This window comes from Polypterus senegalus, chromosome 18 (assembly GCF_016835505.1).
Source record: "Polypterus senegalus isolate Bchr_013 chromosome 18, ASM1683550v1, whole genome shotgun sequence".
NCBI classification, from domain to species: domain Eukaryota; kingdom Metazoa; phylum Chordata; class Cladistia; order Polypteriformes; family Polypteridae; genus Polypterus; species Polypterus senegalus.
In genome coordinates, this window is record NC_053171.1 from 8,931,851 (window position 1) to 8,951,606 (window position 19,756).

General features: G+C 42.5%; 1 protein-coding gene across 1 annotated transcript; it reads left to right on the forward strand.

Annotated features, from left to right (window-relative positions):
• The first annotated feature begins 921 nt into the window (after positions 1 to 921).
• psma3 (proteasome 20S subunit alpha 3) lies at positions 922 to 19,237 on the forward strand. The gene is made up of 11 exons (XM_039741907.1): positions 922 to 1,054; positions 8,626 to 8,708; positions 8,784 to 8,907; positions 8,992 to 9,093; positions 12,476 to 12,549; positions 14,977 to 15,049; positions 16,262 to 16,327; positions 18,677 to 18,723; positions 18,800 to 18,867; positions 18,958 to 19,022; positions 19,110 to 19,237. The coding sequence occupies exons 1-11, from the start codon at positions 1,034 to 1,036 to the stop codon at positions 19,152 to 19,154; spliced, it is 768 nt and encodes a 255-aa protein (XP_039597841.1). The 5' UTR covers positions 922 to 1,033; the 3' UTR covers positions 19,155 to 19,237.
• The last annotated feature ends 519 nt before the right edge of the window (positions 19,238 to 19,756 follow it).

Below are 19,756 nucleotides of genomic sequence, written 5' to 3' on the forward strand. Positions count from 1 at the left end.
ACTTTGAAAACACATCAGATTTCAATGCTGGCTCTCTCTACTGATATGGACTGGTAATGTGTCGGGAACAAAAGGATGGCACATCGTTTGATGGAAATGAAAATGATCAACATACAGAGGGCTGAATTCAAAGACTCTCCGAAAATCAAGGGGAAAAAAAATCCCATTTTAATGTTTTTTATTTGTCCAGTATTGTGATTGTAAGCAGAAGATGAGTGGCTTGCGCAACCCTAAATCCAAAGAGGACTGTTTCATTTATGTTAGGTAGAATGCCCAGAGGGGACTGGGCGGTCTCATGGTCTGGAATCCCTGCAGATTTTATTTTTTCTCCAGTCGTCTGAGTTTTTGTTTTTCTGTCCCCTGGCCATTGAACCTTACTCTTATTCGATGTTAATTAATGTTGATTTATTTTGTTTTCTTATTGTGTCTTTTATTTTTCTATTCTTTATTATGTAAAGCACTTTGAGCTACTGTTTGTATGAAAATGTGCTATATAAATAAATGTTGTTGTTGTTGGAAAAACGCCATAAAAATGTTGTGTTCATTTCGACGTTTCTACTTGTAGAAGTGTAAATATTTGCATGTGTAGCATATTTCGACAAGGCAACGCAAAATCGTCCGAACATCGGCTTCCCTGTACAGCACCTGTGCGCCTGCGCAAGCACTTTATTCAAGGTCTTGTAGTTTGTACACGTGCACATCGAAAATGGTTTGGCATATCAAATTCACTTTGTATGCTAATCATTGTTCTGCTATTACTGTACTTGTTTCTTTGGCACACCTTGTAAAGTTCACAACGCCTCCGTACCACTCCAAGCGCACCAAAGAGCGCAGACTCCGTAACTGTGTTGCGGCAAGCGGGAGAGGCTGACGTATTGGATGCTGCGCGTCACAAAGTCTTGAATGTGATTGGCTGGCTTCTCGCCCAATCAGGGGAGTTCTTCTTCGCTGGTCGAACGGTGGTGGATGGCACTAATATAAGCAAAAGCTAAAGAGAAAGTGGAGGAAATTGTGAAGAACTTAACAGAAGGCAATGAGTTCAATTGGCACCGGGGTGAGTGTGGGTGAAGATTAACGAAAACCGCCGGTCTATGCAGGGTTGGGGTCGACGTATTGGGTCGCTTTTTGTCGATGCTGGTTAGAGTGACTCTGCAGTAAGGGATAGATGGATGGAGTAAGGGCCGCCTTATACCCGTCCACAATTTTGTGTTTTCGAGCAGCAAGTCGATGTGCCATGGGAGTTCCTGTAATGTCGAAGAAGTCTGGCCCCGCCGTAAGCACTTATTGCACATAAGAGGCCATTGTAGCTTCGGGATACGTCGCCCCTCCTGCGTGCTGAGTCACTCGAATGAGGATGAAAGTGAAAGAAACCGCTGGACTCGTGCGCGGCGCTTTACCGGTAAACCGTTCTGGCTTGGAATGCGGACTGCGACAGAAAGCCGTTTGGCGCAGGCCGCTGTAATCCTCGTTTGGGTTCCTTAAGTTAAGAAATGGGGAGGCTACATCTCGGGTTGTCCCCATGTCATCGTAGGCCATACTAAAAAGAATTACCGGTATATTTTGGCCTCTATTTTTCCGTTTATGTTCTTATGATATTAGCGTTCGATTGCTGCGGAATAAAAACTTCAATGACAGAACGGCAAGTTAATGGCAATACCTCCTCACCCAATCATCAACGCTACTCCTTAGCAAGAATACACAATTCAATTAGCCAGCATATTTACCGACTCCTCTCACTGGAAGAAGCAAGTGGGGGCGATCCGACGCGTCTCTCACTCGTATGCTCTTATATATCGCACTATATTCTGTCTCTCCGTCATTATGTGTGCATTAAATGGAATCGCATAACCATTGATTACGGGGAAATTTGTTGCGTAATTACATCGGTTTTGACGGATTGTTGTATTGTCATCGAACACATATGCAACATTTGAAGAAATTGACAAAAGTGGGTTTAATTAAAATCGGTTGCAAGATTCGACCCAATCAAACAGACAGAGGAGTCAAGTTAAATAAAATCGTTTAAATAGGCGATTGCTATAAAATGGCACGTGATAGGACAATTTAAAGGTGATTTGTTTTTATTATTGTTATTTTTTTTTTAAAATGATCGTGGGCCACTCGATACACCCAAGCAAAATCTTAATTCAGTGTGTCTACATGCACAGACTTGATCAGGTCAAGGTGAATAAACCCATTAAAGCGGACACCAGGTTTTATTATAATCTGCATTTGTAGACACAAGTAATCTACTGACGTTCTCCTATGGCGAAGCGCTCGGACGTCATATTTAGTAATATAATCTATTCTTACATTTTGCTTTGTAGTTTGAACTCTTACTTGTATTGTATCCCAGATGTGGCCGTGATGGACTGGTCATCGAGATCTCTGAAGAGGATCTTTTGAGCTTTGTATTTACCCCGTTTTTTTTTTTTGAAACCTATTGCCTGCCCAACCTACCTGGAAGGGGGTCTTCTCTCTGAATTGCCTTTCCCAAGGTTTCTTCCATTTATTCCTCCACCAGTGGTTTTTTTTTTTTTATTTTTAATTTTTTGTCTTTAGAGAGTTGAGGCACAGGGGCTGTTAATAAAACAGGGTCTGGTAAAGCCCATTGAGTCACAAGACATAATGTGACACGACATAAATTGTTGTCATTAAACTGAACACAAAAAAACAAGAGTTAAACGTCATCGTTGGACACCGTGAATCAAAAAATAAGCATGACGTCTGTGCTCATTTTCTTGTTAAAAAGTAACCAGAATATGTCACTTGTGTTACCCTGCTGCTCTTGAGATTGTATTTTATCATAGATTCATGCACGGACAAATCACAGCCAGGCTGATCAAATTGTTTCTATGTTGGTTCCACAATGTCAAGCAGGGCCTGAACTTTATACATGTGGGTTATAGCCTGGCTCACCCCTTGGGATTTGCTTCTAGTTACCACAGAAGAGAATAAAACTTTGCAGCAGTAGCACGTACCTATCATCACGTGGCATGACCTGGGCAAAGCACGTGTGGACCAGTGCTCCCTGAAGTTATCGCCAGTCTAGTCCCAACTCTATTTGTAAGGCCACAAAGCCCCTGATCTCGGCTTTTTGTTGTGGGTTTCCACTTTGAAAAATGAGAATGCGGTGCAAGCGTAGCCCGCGATTCAAAAAATTGCTCTGCATACCTGCTTGTCTTGTCTGACATTAGCTGAAAAGCAGCATCAGGAGAGAGCAGCCTGAAGTATGAGACTGGCAACACTGCAAGCGATCTGGCAATGCCGCGCTGTTGTCCTTGATAGAGCACGTGTATCAGTACCCTCCCATAGCTCAGTGCGAGTTTCAACTCCTTCCGTTAACTACGTGATTTTTGTGACTGCTATTAGCGAAGTTGTGTTTTTGGTTGTGCGTCATGCAAAATGGAACAGCGGAATTTGGAGCAACGTTGTGCCATTAAACGGCAAGTGTGACGTTTGAAAAGTTAAAACAGGCCTATGGGGAACATTCTTTATCCTGAGCTCAAGTTTTTCGCTGGCACAAATCATTCTTGGAAGGCAGAAAACACGTTGAAGATGAACACCGTTCAGGGAGGACTTCAACTTTGAAAACATCGAACGTGTGAAGACTCTTGTGAGATCAGACCGTCGTTTAACATTAAGAATGTTGAGTGAACAATAAATTTGAACAGATTTACCGTTCATCAAATTTTAACTGAACATTTGCACATGCGAAAGGTCTGTGCCAAAATGGTGCCGAAAAACTGCCCTCTCTCTCCATAACAGAATTTCTGACCTCAAAAGGCATTCCTGTGGTTCCCCAGCCCCCTTATTCACCTGACCTTAGTCCGTGTCCTCAAAGGACGTCATTTCGGGACTTTAGAAAACATCCAAAAGAGTGTAACGGACATGCTGAAGACCATACCGGTTGAAGACTTCCAGCGCTACCAACAGTGGGAACAACGTCTCCATCGGTGTGTAGCTGCCCAAGGGAACTACTTTGAAGGGGATAACATTGATGTTTGGAAAAAAAAAAAATCAGTCTCATTACTTTTCTGCCACACCTCGTAGTCTAGCGGCTGGTAATCTGTCGAGTCCAACAGCAAGCCATGGTGTCTTGTTAAGTCCGGTAGTCAGTTTGGGTCCCACGGATTAATGTCTGGGTATTCCTGCCACACGAATCTTACCGTAGGTGCATCGGTTGCGTGAATGCGCTCAGTTGGGGCAGCATTGGCTGGTTGTCCGATCAGCTGATGCCAGTTCCTCACTCGATGATCTGATCACTGTCATCAAAATCTGATTCTGAAAAATCAGAGTCCGACTCGGCGACAATGAGCAAAACATCGTCTGCCGGGTATTTTGTTTTCTGCACTCGCTTCGCTCCCTAGTGAGATGTCGATGCCATCTTGCCTTTGTTTACATTTCGTAACTCGCGCACACGCAAGGAGTAGATGCCGAGTCAAGGAGTCTAACATTCCTCCAAGCAAGAGAGGGAATGCCTGTGACGTAACGGTGACTTTTGTTGCCATTAACAGCTGATTGTCGCCCTCAACCCCTCCAGTCGACATCCACCCAACAAGAGTTAAAGACCACCTGAAACATTCCCGGATGTTAGACTCATTCATGCTCCGTACAGTTGTGGCCAAGAGGAGTGAGTAGCGGCACATTATTAATTGAGAGAGGGTGTGGACACTGAAGTCAAAAACGGGAGACAAAAACACCAGTTTAAAATAAAAAGCAATTTCTTTATTCTTGGTGAGTTAAAGAGACTGCAGCCGCCAAGGTCAGTACCACTGACTGGTTAGAACAGACAGCCTGCCTTAAAAGAAAGAAATCCTCTCTATATATTACCTTTAGCTTCTTCATTAACCAAAGAGAGAAAAAAAACCATGGCAGTTCATTTTGAGGTTATACATAGACTAGCAAAATACCCGCACTTCGCAGTGGAGGAGTAGTGTGTTAAAAATTAATGAAAAAGAAAAGGAAACATTTTAAAAATAACGTAACACGATTGTCAATGGAATTGTTTTGTGACTGTTACGAGTGTTGCTGTCATCAAGGATTTGATTGTCATTATTTCTTTCAATCAGGCTCGTATTTGTTGTTCAAGTTACATTCCATGTTTGTCAACCGTTGTAAAGATAACAGGTTTCATTCATCGAAGTGTTTTCTACCCAAATCGCCACTCATGAATCGAAGATGTTTAACAGGCATTCCCGGTATTAAGTTGTGGATTTGCCTGCGAATATTTAGCGGCAGCGTGTCTATGAACTTAATTTAAACTTAAGCTTACACCTTGCTTTCCTATTGATATGTCTACAAAGGCTTGCTCAGATTCAGAGGGTTGTTCCTCTCGTACTGCATCAATAAGCAGCTCGTCTTCCATCACACACTGCATGCACGGGTTTACCTTTCCCAGTCCTGCAAACTTTAGCGAAGTGGTTCAATTTACCCCATTTTTTGCACTGTCTTCCTTTAGCTGGACATTGACTCTTTCCACTGTGTGCTTTGTTTCTGCAGTAGCTGCACTTATGAATATGCTTGTATGCGTCACTCGCTTCATATTCTTTTGCTGCCTTCTCAATTGTGTAATGCGTTTTTTGTTCAGCGCTCTTTGGAGCTCTTCCTTGTTCTCTGCGTACTGCGTTCACAGTCAGTTCACGTGAGCCGCTCGGAGTACATGCATTGAAGGTTCTCGGCTGTGCTTGTGCTATCTCGCGATGTCCACGGCTTTAATGTTAGCTAAGACCCGGCACTTAAAAGTTTCTATTGTGTTGCCAAACACTATTCTATCCGTGACCATCTCATCTTCGTTTGCATAAGCACAGTCCTTCACCAGCAATTTTAACTCCGTTACAAAGTGATCAAAAGTCTTGTTTATACCCTGCGTCTTCTCAATCAACTTGCATCTTGCGTATATCGTATTCGTCTTCGGCGTGACAAACGCCTCGTAGATGCAGCGTGTCTATTGGATTGCTGCTGACGGACGGCCTTGTATGGGCAGGCAGCCTACTACGTGGGAGGCGTGGTGATGGGGGATGCAACTCCGCCTCACACGGCGACCGAGCTGCAGGCTATGGCTGTATATATGTACGTAAGTAGGATTCAGTTATGACCGTTACGCGTAGAATTTCGAAATGAAACCTGCTTAACTTTTGTAAGGAATGAGCCTGCCAAATTTCAGCCTTCTACCTACACGGGAAGTTGGAAAATTAGTGACATTGGAAAGTTCAATATGGCGGCCGACAGTGGCGTCGTACCATCGAAATAAGTACGTACATCGGCTTCGGTTAGCGCAGTGAAGCCGCCGACCAAATTTCGTAAAGATGGGGCCATAAATAAGAAAGTTCAACATGGCGGACGTTGTCGACCGTTATGGACCGTTATGACTGTTACGTGTAGAATTTCGAAATGAAACCTGCTTAACTTTTGTAAGTAAGCTGTAAGGAATGAGCCTGCCAAATTTCAGCCTTCTACCTACACGGGAAGTTGGAGAATTAGTGATGAGTGAGTGAGTGAGGGCTTTGCCTTTTTTTAGTATAGATTGCTTAATTACGGTTGCATCCTGATTTATTACATGCAAGAGTGTACAGACTTTATTACCAACTTAGAGTCATCCGGGCACTCGCATTCCTAAAAATACCCGTTTATCAGCACACACACACACGACCAGTTTAAAGCAGTTTCTTATAGTTGAGTACATTCGTTATGAAGAGATTACATTCTTATGGTTTTAATATCTTCATTAGGTTTTGTTTGGTTGGATTAATAAATCCTTATTTATTAATCTATAAGGGACATGTTTCTTACAGTTTTAAGCAAGAAATCAGAAACTATCCCGTTGATTTATAATATCACAGGGTGTTCTGCTCGTATCAAGAGATCAGCATTTTCTCATAAAAGAAGAATACAAGTTATCTAATAATTCTGTGCACAAGCTTAATTCTTTTTCTACCTAAACGAAGAACAAATCGTATAGAAGTAATAAATGATATAGCTCTCTGCAGCATGATTAATACAAAATACAGTCATTGGTATTGTGAGGTAAATACTTTTAATCATTACAGATAATGTGTTTTCTTTGTCAAGGGCCAAACGTGCCGCCATCAACGGACAATCAGACAGCCGTTTGAGCAAAGCGAAGAGAAACACGAGGCTTAAAGAAAGCTGAAAGTTGCGATTCGATAATCTTGGTATGGATCTTGTTCTGCTGTTCGCTGAGACGGCACGTAGTCCTGAGCATCGCCTCCTATCCTTACTGTGCTGTAGAGAGGCGGTCAAAAGTTGTTGTGTTGGTTTTCACCAAGTTTGCTGCTTCGGTGTTCTAAGATCTTCTTTTTTTTTTTTTGTCAGATGTTACTCTCGTGTACTGAACTAGAATTACAAACATTTCAGAAATTTCAAAGGTTTTTACTGACAATGACTTGAAGTTTATGCGCAGAGTCCACGTTTGCAGTGCTGGCCCTTCTTTCTTTTTTTCCAAGACCTCTGCAATTCGCCCTGGCAGGCAGTCTGTCTGTCAGTTAATCAACTTCTGGGTCAAATTCTGACTGATGGCAGCCGCCCATTCTTGTAAGAATCAATGCTTGGAGTTTGTCAGAATGTGGGGCTTTTTGTTTGCCCACCTGCCTCTGAAGGATTGACCACAAGTTCTCAATGGGGAGTTTCCTGGCCATGGACCCCAAATTTCAATGTTTTGTTTCGCCGAGCCTTCTGGCCTGATATGCCATCACGTTGGTCACCCAACTGTTCTTGGTTTGGTGGTTGGTAGAAGTTGCTCTCGGTTGATGTTTTGGTGCCATTCTTTATTCCTGGCTGTGTTCTTAGGCCAGACTGCGAGTGAGCCCTGCGCTGCCTTGGCTGACATTAATGGTCTCGAGATGCTTCACTGTTGGCACAGTAACGCAGGACTGATGGTAGCGCCATTCACCTTTTTCTTTCCCGATTGCCCCAAACAATCAAAAGAGAATTCATCAAATAAAACGTCTTTTTCCCCCAGCAGACCTCAGCAGTCCAATCCCAGAATATCCGTCTGTCCCTGATGGCTTCTGTGCTGCCCTTCTTGACACCCACCAGGCCATCATCCTCCAAATGTCTTCACCTGCCTGCTGCCATTCCTGAGTAAGCTCTGCCCTGGCGGTGCCTGCAGCTGCATTGACTTGAGGAGACGCTCCTGGCATGTGCCCTGACGCCTTCTTCACCTCTCTATTGTAACTCAATCAGTGTAACAGAGTGACCTCCAGCCTCGTCCTCATCAACACTCTCACCATCACTGAAGTGACGTGGTGGCAGGGCTGACATGCGGTGGGTTTTTGGGATGAAGCTCGTAATCCTGGCAGAGACGGACTTTGTAATTCATTGCAATTCATCTGCTCACTCGTCAGAACATTCTGGAGTCGACGCAAATGGCCTTCATAGAAACTGAGGCAGCAAAGTTTGTGAATATTCATATTTGTGTCGTTCTCAGAACTTTTGGCCACGACTGTAGTTTGCTCAGTAATTTCTCTTGCCCAACTAAAGAGGGTAACATTTGTGTTTTTTTGTAAAAAACGGCAGTTTCCATGAAATTGTTCCTTGAATTGGCGTCTGGTCTGAGTGCCGTAGTGTTTGCATGTCTCCCTGATGTGCTTTTCTCTTTTACAGTATGATTTGTCCGCCTCTACCTTCTCTCCAGATGGCCGCGTTTTCCAAGTCGAGTATGCCATGAAAGCGGTGGAGAACAGCAGGTAAGACCCTTCTGAGCACTCGGTTCACCGTTACGTAGTGATGTCTCTCACTGTTGTGTGCTCTCCTCTTAACAGCACAGCCATCGGCATCAGGTGCAAAGATGGGATCGTATTTGGTGTCGAGAAGTTAGTGCTGTCCAAATTGTACGAGGAGGGCTCAAACAAGCGCATCTTCAACATCGACAGACACGTGGGGATGGTGAGGACCCCGTTTAACTTCCCATCACAACACCAGGCAATGATTAAGCTGGGCAAGTACTAACCGCTCTCCTCCTCTTCAAAGGCGGTTGCAGGCCTTTTGGCAGATGCGAGGTCGCTTGCTGAAATTGCAAGAGAAGAAGCGTCAAACTTCAGATCCAACTATGGCCATGACATTCCACTGAAGGTAAGTGATAATAAGGGCGACCTTAGGAATGGACCTCTTCACGGCTTGTTAAGGATGTTTGTCGTGCGTGATTGACAGTAGCTGGCATGTTCTCGGAGTGAAAAGGATGATGGTTGTGATGGCAGGGTACACCAAAACATGACCAACTTGAGCAGGAGTACGTGCCTCCTGCTCTGCGATTGGCAAAATGTCTTGTAAGGACGCTAGGGGACAGACTCTCGGGACGCAAAGTAAAGAAGTAAGAAGTATTTTTAATTCTATTCTTCTCGCCAATTGTGCCCAAAGCACCACAGCCACAATATCACTGGCAATAATCACAATTCTCTCTCCTCCACACCTCCCAACTAGCGTCGTCCACCTCCTCCCCTCTCTGGCTCCTTTTCTGGGTTCCCATCAGTCCTTTAAATAGTCCTTGACCCGGAAGTGCTGCTGTCCTTCTGACCATGTGACTGGCTGGCACTTCCGGGTCTAATGAAGAACTGACGTTTTTCTCCAGCCTGGAAGTACTTCGGGGCTTCCGTTCTCTCGACTACCTCATACTTCTGGGCTACAAGGAAAGGACGAGTCCCCAGGTCCTTTAACGGCACCCAACAGGACTGAGAAACCGAAGGTGTGTTCCTAGAGGGGGCGATGGCTCCCTAGATGGAATAAGTTCTTTTGTAATAAGTTCTTTTGTAATTGCGGCGTTATGTTACCTTTAATGTAAGTGTTCAATTAGCTGTCTTTTTTTTTGTTTTCTTCACTTATTTTGCATTCATAAAAGCACAGTAGTGTGAGATTAATATTTATGACAAATTCACAATATTTACTACAGCTTCAATGCCTCTTTTTTTTGTTTTACTTTTTAGGCTAACTTATTGGTTTTTTTTTTTTCCCCTCCCCTATGGAGTTTCTTCTCCAGTGGTCATCATTCGGGTACAATTAGTGACGAGCGGGGCAGACGGTGTAGGAGACACTGAATGGGCAAGAGAGCAGCTACGTCAGCGTTACAAGCTCACATATACAGTGTATTATCAAATAATTGCTTAAATAACTTGTTAAATTGCATGATAACGTAAATGATTGTGATTCTCATCTAACACACACAAATCATTGCTTCATTAAGTAACTTGTGTTTCGTGGTTGGGTTACTTTTTAAAGTTGCAAGTAATTAATAGATGGATAGAACTGTGTTTGTCCACAGGGGGAAATTTGGCTTTGTACAGTAGCCCTTTAAATATGTAAATACATACATCGAGAGATAATAAATATATATTCTGACTTGGCTACGACAGTCCCAGTGAGGCATTCTGCAGACGTTTAGGACCCCCAGTCACATTTCTTAACAAACTTCAGCTGAATAATTCATTGGCTGAAAGTCCTCGGTGTTGGTGTGTCACAGAGAGGATGTGCAGCTTTGTTCATGATGGCACTCTTCACATACGCTAGTGGCCCTGCACCCCTTGCTGCAGTGCCACTAGTGTATGAGGCCCCAGTTTGCCCGTGAACTTGACGTTGGCACACTGTTCAAACTGTGACATCACCCCATCTAACTCGAGGTAAGAGAAAGAGATGAGCAGAAGAGTATCTTTGGTACTTTGTGCCGTACTGTGGGGAGTGAGAGAAAAGTGTGGAAATAAAAACATGGGATGTACAACACTTGTGTCTCTGTCTGTCTGTCAGGTTTGGGCAGCTGGACGTGCCCCACAAAATACATACATACTGTATATATAGGGTGGTCCAGATCTAATTATGCAATTTTTATTACACTATAACTTATTCAGTTTATTACATAGAAAATCACCCAAAAAATCCCCGACCATCGAAGTGTGTGAACTGACGACATGAAGAATCGTCTTCACGCCGAACTGGAATCGTCCCCGCATAAATCAGTCATCCAGACGATCTGGACGGACGTACTACGTATGTATGTATGTATCTCTCTCTCTCTCGGCATCGAAACTATGAATGGACACACGTGGAGTTATGTACTTCACAAAAAAAGGTGAAATAACTGAAAACATGTTTTATATTCTAGTTTCTTCAAAATAGCCACCCTTTGCTCTAATAGCCACCCTTTGCTCTGATTACTGCTTGGCATTCTCTTGGCATTCTCTCGATGAGCTTCAACAGGTAGTCGCCTGAAATGGTTTTCACTTCACAGGTGTGCCTTATCAGGGTTATTTAGTGGAATTTCTTGCTTTATCAATGGGGTTGGGACCAGCAGTTGTGTTGTGCAGAAGTCAGGTTAGTTGGACGATCATTTATTTTTCAACAGGACAATGACCCCAAACACACCTCCAGGCTGTGTAAGGGCTATTTGACCAAGAAGGAGAGTGATGGAGTGCTGAGGCAGATGACCTGACCTCCACAGTCACCGGACCTGAACCCAATTCGAGATGGTTTGGGGTGAGCTGGACCGCAGAGTGAAGGCAAAGGGGCCAACCAGTGTTAAACACCTCTGGGAACTCCTTCAAGACTGTTGGAAAACCATTTCAGGTGACTACCTGTTGAAGCTCATCGAGAGAATGCCAAGAGTGTGCAAAGCAGTAATCAGAGCAAAGGGTGGCTATTTTGAAGAAACTAGAATATAAAACATGTTTTCAGTTATTTCACCTTTTTTTGTTAAGTACATAACTCCACATGTGTTCATTCATAGTTTTGATGACTTCAGTCATGAAAAGAAAGAAAACACATTGAATGAGGAGGTGTGGCCAAACTTTTGGCATATATATATATATATATATATAATATATACACACACACACACACTGGGTATAAAATAAGAATCACCCTTTTAAAAATCTTCATTTTGTTGCTTTACAGCAGCATTACAAATGAAAACAGACACACACACATCTTTTCAGCCTTATTTACTCAACCTTCAGCATCCAAGTCAAAGATATGATATCAATTCTTCTAATAGCAGTTTTTTGGTTGAAATTAAAGTAATTCACCAAAAGGTGATTAATAAAAAAGAATAATAATAATCTCTTTCTCATTCTTCAAAGAGACACGAATAATAGTGTGCAGGTCTGTAAATGTGTTAACATGATGAAGGATATTAAGACATTTGTGTCGTTTCCAGCCCTGATATTTGTGCCCAGACGCCGTCTCTCTGCCGCTCTCCTCCTTCAGTGTAATGCTAATCAGGAACGATTTTTTAAAAACTGAACTGGAAGTTTCTCTGTCCCATTTTAATGTGCTTCAAAAGGGAAGATCAAAATAAAGTAGACCATGGCGGAAACGTCCGCAGAGGTGTGGGGCTTCATTTGGAACACACCGGGATCAGGTGTCAGTCCCCAGAGAGCGAGGCTCCGATGCTCCACCTTTGACGGTTTGTTCTACACCCTTGGGTTGTGCTCTTTTTATTTTTTGATGTCTCTTTCTGTTTCTCCAACAGCACCTGTCGGACCGCGTGGCGATGTACGTTCACGCATACACGTTGTACAGCGCCGTGAGGCCATTTGGCTGCAGGTAATGGACACACTGTTGGCACACACGACTGTAATAAATGTATTAAAGCAGTTTATTAGAAGTTAGGTTGGAATGAAGCTTAATTTGTTCTGATGCTGGGAGGGTGGCAGTGGCTTGACGGTCCCATTTCCCATGAACCTTCCTGTGAAGAAGTGCTTTATGGGTTTTGTTAAGTGTTTTCCCCTTGATCCCATGTAGTACCTTTTGTCCCTTTTTGTCAAATGGGGATTGGCCCCCCAAAAGGTGTGTGTGGCTCACAGGTCCCTTGCTGGTCCTCCTTTTGTAAGAGACCCTGGTCAATTCTTGTTTTGAAGGTGACCAGCATTTCACGTGGCCTGGTAGTTGGCATGCACTGTGTGTGTGGATCTGTACCGACAGTTAGTCTGGCAATTTGTGTAATAGTTTGCATTCAGGTGTGTTGTGTGTTTGGTTTTCTTCATATGCAGTGTAATTTTGAGAAAACCCCCAGCTTTTGTTTTCTGTTGTCATATCCTGCCCAAAAAGAGCAATATGATGACAGTTAGTCCACATGAAGCACTGGGATGGGAGACAAAGTGGGAAAAGCTTGGATTGCTGCTGGAAAAAGTGTTGGTGAGACCAGTAGGGGGCACTTAACCTCAGGTCTGTGTGTTGCTCCCAGTGCAGTGACAAGGGGACACTGTGCTCGTCGTTTAGATGAGACATAAAACTGACGTCCTGACTCTCTCTCTGGGCATCCTTTGTAAGTAGCAGGGTGTAATTGGCTGTTTCTATTGCCACTTCATCACCTAACAGCTAATTTGTGGTGAGCGTAGTGGCAAAAAAAAAAGTCTGCCGTCACATCATCCAAGTGGGTGCTGCACATTAATGGCTCCCCAATCCCTATGTAAAGCACTTTGAGTTGTGAGAAAAGGGCTATATAAGTGTAAAGTGTTTATTATTTAATGAATGCTTAAAGGAATACTCCACCCGACAAGAAGTGTTTTATGTTCCTTACCCCTGTGGTGTAAGAGACGGCCTTGAAGAGAACATATTCTCGTGTTTTCAAGAAAAACAGAGAGACAACGACAAACTATTAACATCTATGAACTATTCTCACGTTACTTGTACTGCATAATACAGATGTCAAGTCATCCAGTCATTCTATTCACAGCTGGGCAAAATGGATGGATTTTTTTGCTAAAATTCTATAATTCTCCTGCACATGTAGAAGAAACACCTTTACGCAGGATTGAGCTTTTGAATTGATGACCACCTCTGCCATCATTCATTGGTCAAGAGGCCTGTGTGGCGTTCAACAGTCTCCTTCTGTGTAGACTCCTGACATGACGTGTGTGACTCAAGTAGCATGTTTCCCCATTGTTTGCCATTGTCCTGTGTTGATATCCATAGACGCCCATTCCATCAGAACACTTGTATTGTATCTCTGTTCCCAATGAAAACAAGAGATTACAATTTTTTCCTCCATTGCTACAAACTACATGGGGTAAGTAACGTGTATAAAAGTGCTATCTTTTTTTTTGGGTGAAGTATTCTTTCACGATCTGCAGTGCAATTTGGTTTTGTCCCACATCCCTAATTTTGTGTTTCTGGGTTACACTCTAAATCAGGGGATCCTCAGTCACAGTTCTGGAGGGCCGCAGCGGCTGCAGGTTTTTATTCCTAATTAGAAAGCAGTCCATGCTGATAATGAAACTTGGTATCGAACGGTTTAGCTTCTTAATGCTTTCATTCACCCGAGAGCAATCTGAATTGCACTGTAGAGTTTCCTTCTGTGAGAACATTAATGAAGTGAACAGATTTAAACTTGATAGTCCTTTCCAGTTCCCCTCTTATTCGTTTTTTTATCACTGATACTTCAATAAACCAGCAGCTCACATGCTTAACATTGTTATCTGCGTCTCATTATTAACTAATGTCTGATTTAAGAAAACGGGCAACAATTAAAACTTAAATTCAGCTGTTAAAGTCTAAAATAGGCAGTTAAGGGTTCTGAATGCTGACAGGCAAGAGAACTAAATTTAAGCACAAAAACTGCAAATAAAAGGGTTCTAATTAAGAAATTGGTTAAAGTGAAAACCGGCAGCCATAGCAGACCTCCAGGACTGTAACCGAGGACCCCTGACCTACAAAAGAACTCCAGTTTGTCTTTGATGACTGAAGGGCGCTAACAAGGCATAGCGTTAAACACCAAGGACCGAGTTCTAATTAGGACAATGGCTGGAATGAAAACCCGTAGCCACTGTAGCCCTCCGGGACCGGGATTTGAGGACCCCTGCTCTAAACGATCCCAGCATGCAAAATGTGGCACCGTCTTCAGGAAGAGCAGATGCCAGTTTGACTCTGTCGTCCTTTTACAGGCAGGATTTGGGTACAGGTTCCGGGTTGAGGTCTGCTTTCTACTCTTTTGTGATGTCTCTGTTAACTCTCTTAAAATTTCTCTTGCAGCTTTATGTTGGGTTCGTATGACGAAGATGATGGGGCACAGCTGTATATGGTGGACCCGTCAGGAGTTTCTTACGTGAGTCCCTCTTCAGTTCATTAATATTGTTGCATGTCCTATTGGAATGGAAACCCAACTCCTGTTGTGTTTTCAGAACGTAAGAAATTTGACAAACAAGAGCAGAGCATTCCGTCGATGTCCATTTTGTTTAGCTAATAGCTAAGCCGTCCCGATATCTCATTCAGATTCAGGGCCATCTTAACACGCGGGCACGCATGCCAATCGATGTATGTTGTGACTTGCTGTCAAATAAATAAAAAACTATAAATATTTGTGATTGTATTACAAGTGGACATTCGCCTCTGATTTTCTTGTCACGGTCACCTGTATGCGTACGGAGCTCACACACGACATCACGTAAAAGCAGATGGATATATACGTCAACGTCACTGCAGCTCAATTCTCTGCAAAGAGATTTCGCAAATGTTTGTGTTGAACACTCAATTGATAATAAATAATTGCCATCTCCGTCTGTATGGCTTGCCAATGGAGTATCATTTTTGTGTTCTATTGTTTAAACGTTTGTGTCGATTGATCTTTACCGTACATCTGTTTTTAATGTTTAAACACTGATATTGTTGGAAGTACCAATACAGTAAATATCTTTTTTCATTTTATCGACCATTCACATTGTTGTTCCTGCGAGTGGTTGTGTAGGTAGGGGTCCTGTAATGCTGTTAAGAAGGCCCTGATCCAAATACTTTGAGCTTTGGAGTAGTTTTGAAATCCAATCACGTGATCTTGTGAGCTGTCCTGTAACACATATCGCACGATTACAGCTGGAAATGGCCTTTCTAAAATGACAAATCTGCCACATTTACAGAGAACAGGGGTGTCGCATTTAGCCTGGCCTGCTCACACGTGATCTGACCTGGACAATTCAGACTTCTTAACTGAACTAGCACGCACGTTTTACTGTGAAGATTGAGGGCCGTTACACTTCTAACCATTTCCACCCAAGATTAGACTTTTTCAGTTAAAGTGACGTCACGGCTTGGCCTCTGAGGTAACGATGACACTGAAATGGCTTTCCGGTACACGATATTCTTGACAAACTGGGATCCACAAGCACTAAAAATGCAAAGCTGGGGAAGAGTTAAACATGAGTGCCCTCTTCATACACAAATGCAGAATCCCAAGTGCCCCGTGAATGTGCCTCGATATTTTTTTTTAATATAAATAAAAGTACGTGCTAAAATTCTGAGTGTTTGGTTCTCTGCTTCTTTCTAGGGCTACTGGGGTTGTGCAATCGGGAAGGCTAAACAAGCAGCAAAGACAGAGATCGAAAAATTACAGGTAAGACCTGCCATTCCATCTTGGCATAGTGACAAAGAGAACATCTGTGAGCGCCGTGGAAACCATCCGTTTCATTTTGGGATGGTGTCGTCTGGGCCGAGGCTGACCGGCATGGGATCTTCAACTGGTGCAAGTCTCTCTGGGTAAAAGCATCCACTGAGCGAGTGAATGGAGAAACGTCTTGGAAGATGAATGCTCGGTGCGGCTATGGCATCACTTGAAGTACCCTTTAACGCAGGGGCACTAAATTCTGGTTCTGGAGGTCCGCAGTGGCCAGATTTTCATTCCAGCCAGTTCTAGAATTGGAAGCCAGGCACAGCAGATAATGAAACTCGGCTAACAACATCCTGACTTGTGACGTTGTGCTTTAACAGCGGAGCTTCTATAGAGAGAGTCGATTAAATTGAATAGTGTTGAAATGTCGTCATAAGCGGACATATTACAGTATTATTATTAATGTATTCAACCTCGATGAATGAATCGACATTTTAGACCTCCCAGAGTCTGGTTTACATTTTTGTAGGGCAAGCATTGAAATCGTCCAAAAATTCGATTTTGATGACTCGACGTTTTAGTCCTCAGAGTCCTAAAATACCATTTTTGAAATTCTGTGTGTGTGTAACCACGATAACCTCAGCACACTTTCACTTAGTTCAACCAAATTTTGCATACAAGTATTCGGTACAAAACGTAGATTTCTATCAACTTTTGAGATATTTCCAATAACCGGAAGTGGTACTTTTTTTTTAATTCATGCAGCTGCAGAGTCTGATTTATTCAACTGTACTTTTAATGTTCAGTATTTGTTTATAATTCTTTAATGTACATAATATAAAAATCCTTGTCTTGCGGTTTACTCCTGAAATATCCATCCCCATATCTGAGTATATGAGAAACTCAAAGTGAGACCACTCCCAATTTTATTTTAATTTTGTAAGATTTAACTTTTAATGTTGTTCACTATTTGTAATTTCTTTAATATAAAAAAAAATACACAAGAAATACAATTTCTATACAAGAAATGAATTTGTCAAACGGCCAGATAGTGTTGGGGAGAATTCAGAAAAAGCATGGATGAGCAAACGATAAGACTTCACTGCAAAGTACACCAAGCTGTCTCAGCTCAATGAAGTGAGCCCCTTAGTTTGGGTCAGCCTTGTAGTTTTTACAATTCTTATCGCTGCCCAGCTTTGCTGCACAGTTTCCATGGTGTTGGTTTGTTTTTTTTTCCCCACCGTTCATAAACTATAATCACTTTGTGTCCATCTTGACTTGAAAGGCCTATGAAGTGACCATCACCTAAGCCTCTCTCCATCTTCACTTTTAGTTTTCATATTCCTAGCCTTGGCCTGATACGTATTAGTGTGAGCTTTTAATAATTAACTCTTCCATAACCTAATTCTAGCTCTTCTGTTTTCCTTTCATTTGATTACATTGATATGTAGATTTAAATTCTCTACAACAGGAATTTCATTCCACTGTGCACACGTGACCACACCTCACAACTTGACTGATGATGATCTTTTATCAAATCAGACCCTGACAATTTTGAAGAAGCCCACCTGTTGTCTGCCTGAATATCGGTTCTGAATGTGAGGGAGAAGCCACTGTCACAGAGAATGAAATGTACTTTTATTTTTTAATTTTAGTGCAGGCAAGTTCACAATTCAGAATACGGTTGAATGAAAACTGATGAGTTGGCAAAAGCCCCTCTTTCTTTGATGGTAGATTTCATTTTTTAAGTTTCTTGCTTTGTCATTTCAGTGTGTGTTCAGTTCAAACTCTTTTGCGTATATTTATTTAAAGAGCTTCTGTAAAAAGACAATTTTAAATCTGTATTGATTCATCCTTGGATATCACCACTGGAGACCTGCAGGGTCTGTCTGAACACCAGTCCTCTGCAGTCCCCCCTTGAACTCCATGGATTCAGTGAGCCTCCCAATTCATTAATAAAAAGAAGCAACATTCAAGGTGCCACCCGAGCAGAGACCCTGATAGAGAGACATGTCAAATGCGAGAGCCAGCACTTACAAAAGCCCCCCCATTTAAAGAACAGAATTATTTGCTTTCTTCCCTTGATTAAATACAAATATACATGGGTAAGGGTGGGTCATTAGTTTGGTGACACTCTGCTTTATTTTCCTTACATTGAAATCTGAAACTGGGGCACAAGCAGACACCACCACGTTACACTGTAGAACTGGCTCATCCTGCACAGACTACGTGTCATTAGGTTCATGTTAACTTATAGCTGTTAGTAAGTGGGGTCCCTTCCTGTGCGACTCTCGGCTGATGAGGCCCCTAATTAGTACTTCGCATAACAGACTTTTGTAATTTTTTGCATTGCAGATGAAAGACATGACGTGCAGAGAGCTGGTAAGAGAAGTGGCCAAAATGTAAGTGTCTTATTAAGTGGGTTGGGGTCTTTGTTGCCCCCATGTGTTTCATGTTTTTTTTTTTTTTTTCCTGTAGCATTTATATTGTGCACGATGAAGTCAAAGACAAAGCCTTTGAACTGGAGCTCAGCTGGGTGGGTGAAGGTGGGTCTTCGTCCTTTGCTGCGGATTAACACACCACATTAAAAAGACATTTGTAAAGGGGGATACTCAATCTCTGTAAATTCTTTTTAGTTACAAATGGAAGACACGAGTTTGTGCCCAGAGACATCAAAGAAGAAGCAGAAAAATATGCTAAAGTAAGCACTGCACTTGCTGAATGGGGTGATGGGGGTTTGGTTTTGGAGAGTCTGTGTTTTAAACTTCTCCTCCATTTCTTATAACAGGAATCTCTAGAAGAGGAGGACGAATCTGATGAGGACAACATGTAGAGCCCCAGCATTTAGGACATGTATTTACAAATATCTTGCACCCCACAAAAAACAAATTTTGCAATAAAATGTGACCATAGTCATCTGTTGGTTTTTGAAGTTAATGTTTTATTTCAGAAAGGCATTCATTTTTGTACAAGTTAATAAACTCTATGGAAAAAAACTTACCTGGAGCTAACCATTTCTGCACAAGAGGAGAAATTTCATGGTGGTCAAGTGATCAATGCCATTGTTAAATATCCTGTTGACAGTGGAGGGTTTCCTCTTTAGTTCTCTCCTTTAAAGGGGGAACACAGTCTCCTCAAGAATAAAGTCCTTGTTTGGCACTCATCCAGTAGGGGGCTAGAATTATGGAGTTGGTGGGGAGGAGGAGGTCCATGCCTTGGCATTGAATGCACTTCAGCGCTCCTCATCCTCATCCTTTGGAGTGCCAGGCTGGTCACAGCTACCATGTTTGTCCCCCTCAGCTTACGCAGCCACTTTTCTGCCTTTTTTTACACTCTTGGTAATTAGTCTAACATTCTCAGAAAAATCTAAATAGACTGTGCAAGGTCAGGACCCCTCAACTTCAATTCTTTGACATTTTATTTAAAAGTTTTGAA

Coding starts and splice junctions, on each gene's coding strand:
- psma3 (XM_039741907.1), top strand. CDS start 1,034: ATGAGTTCAATTGGCACCGGG. Junction 8,709..8,783: donor AAAGCGGTGGAGAACAGCAG/GTAAGACCCTTC, acceptor TCCTCTTAACAG/CACAGCCATCGGCATCAGGT. Junction 19,023..19,109: donor AAGCAGAAAAATATGCTAAA/GTAAGCACTGCA, acceptor TTCTTATAACAG/GAATCTCTAGAAGAGGAGGA.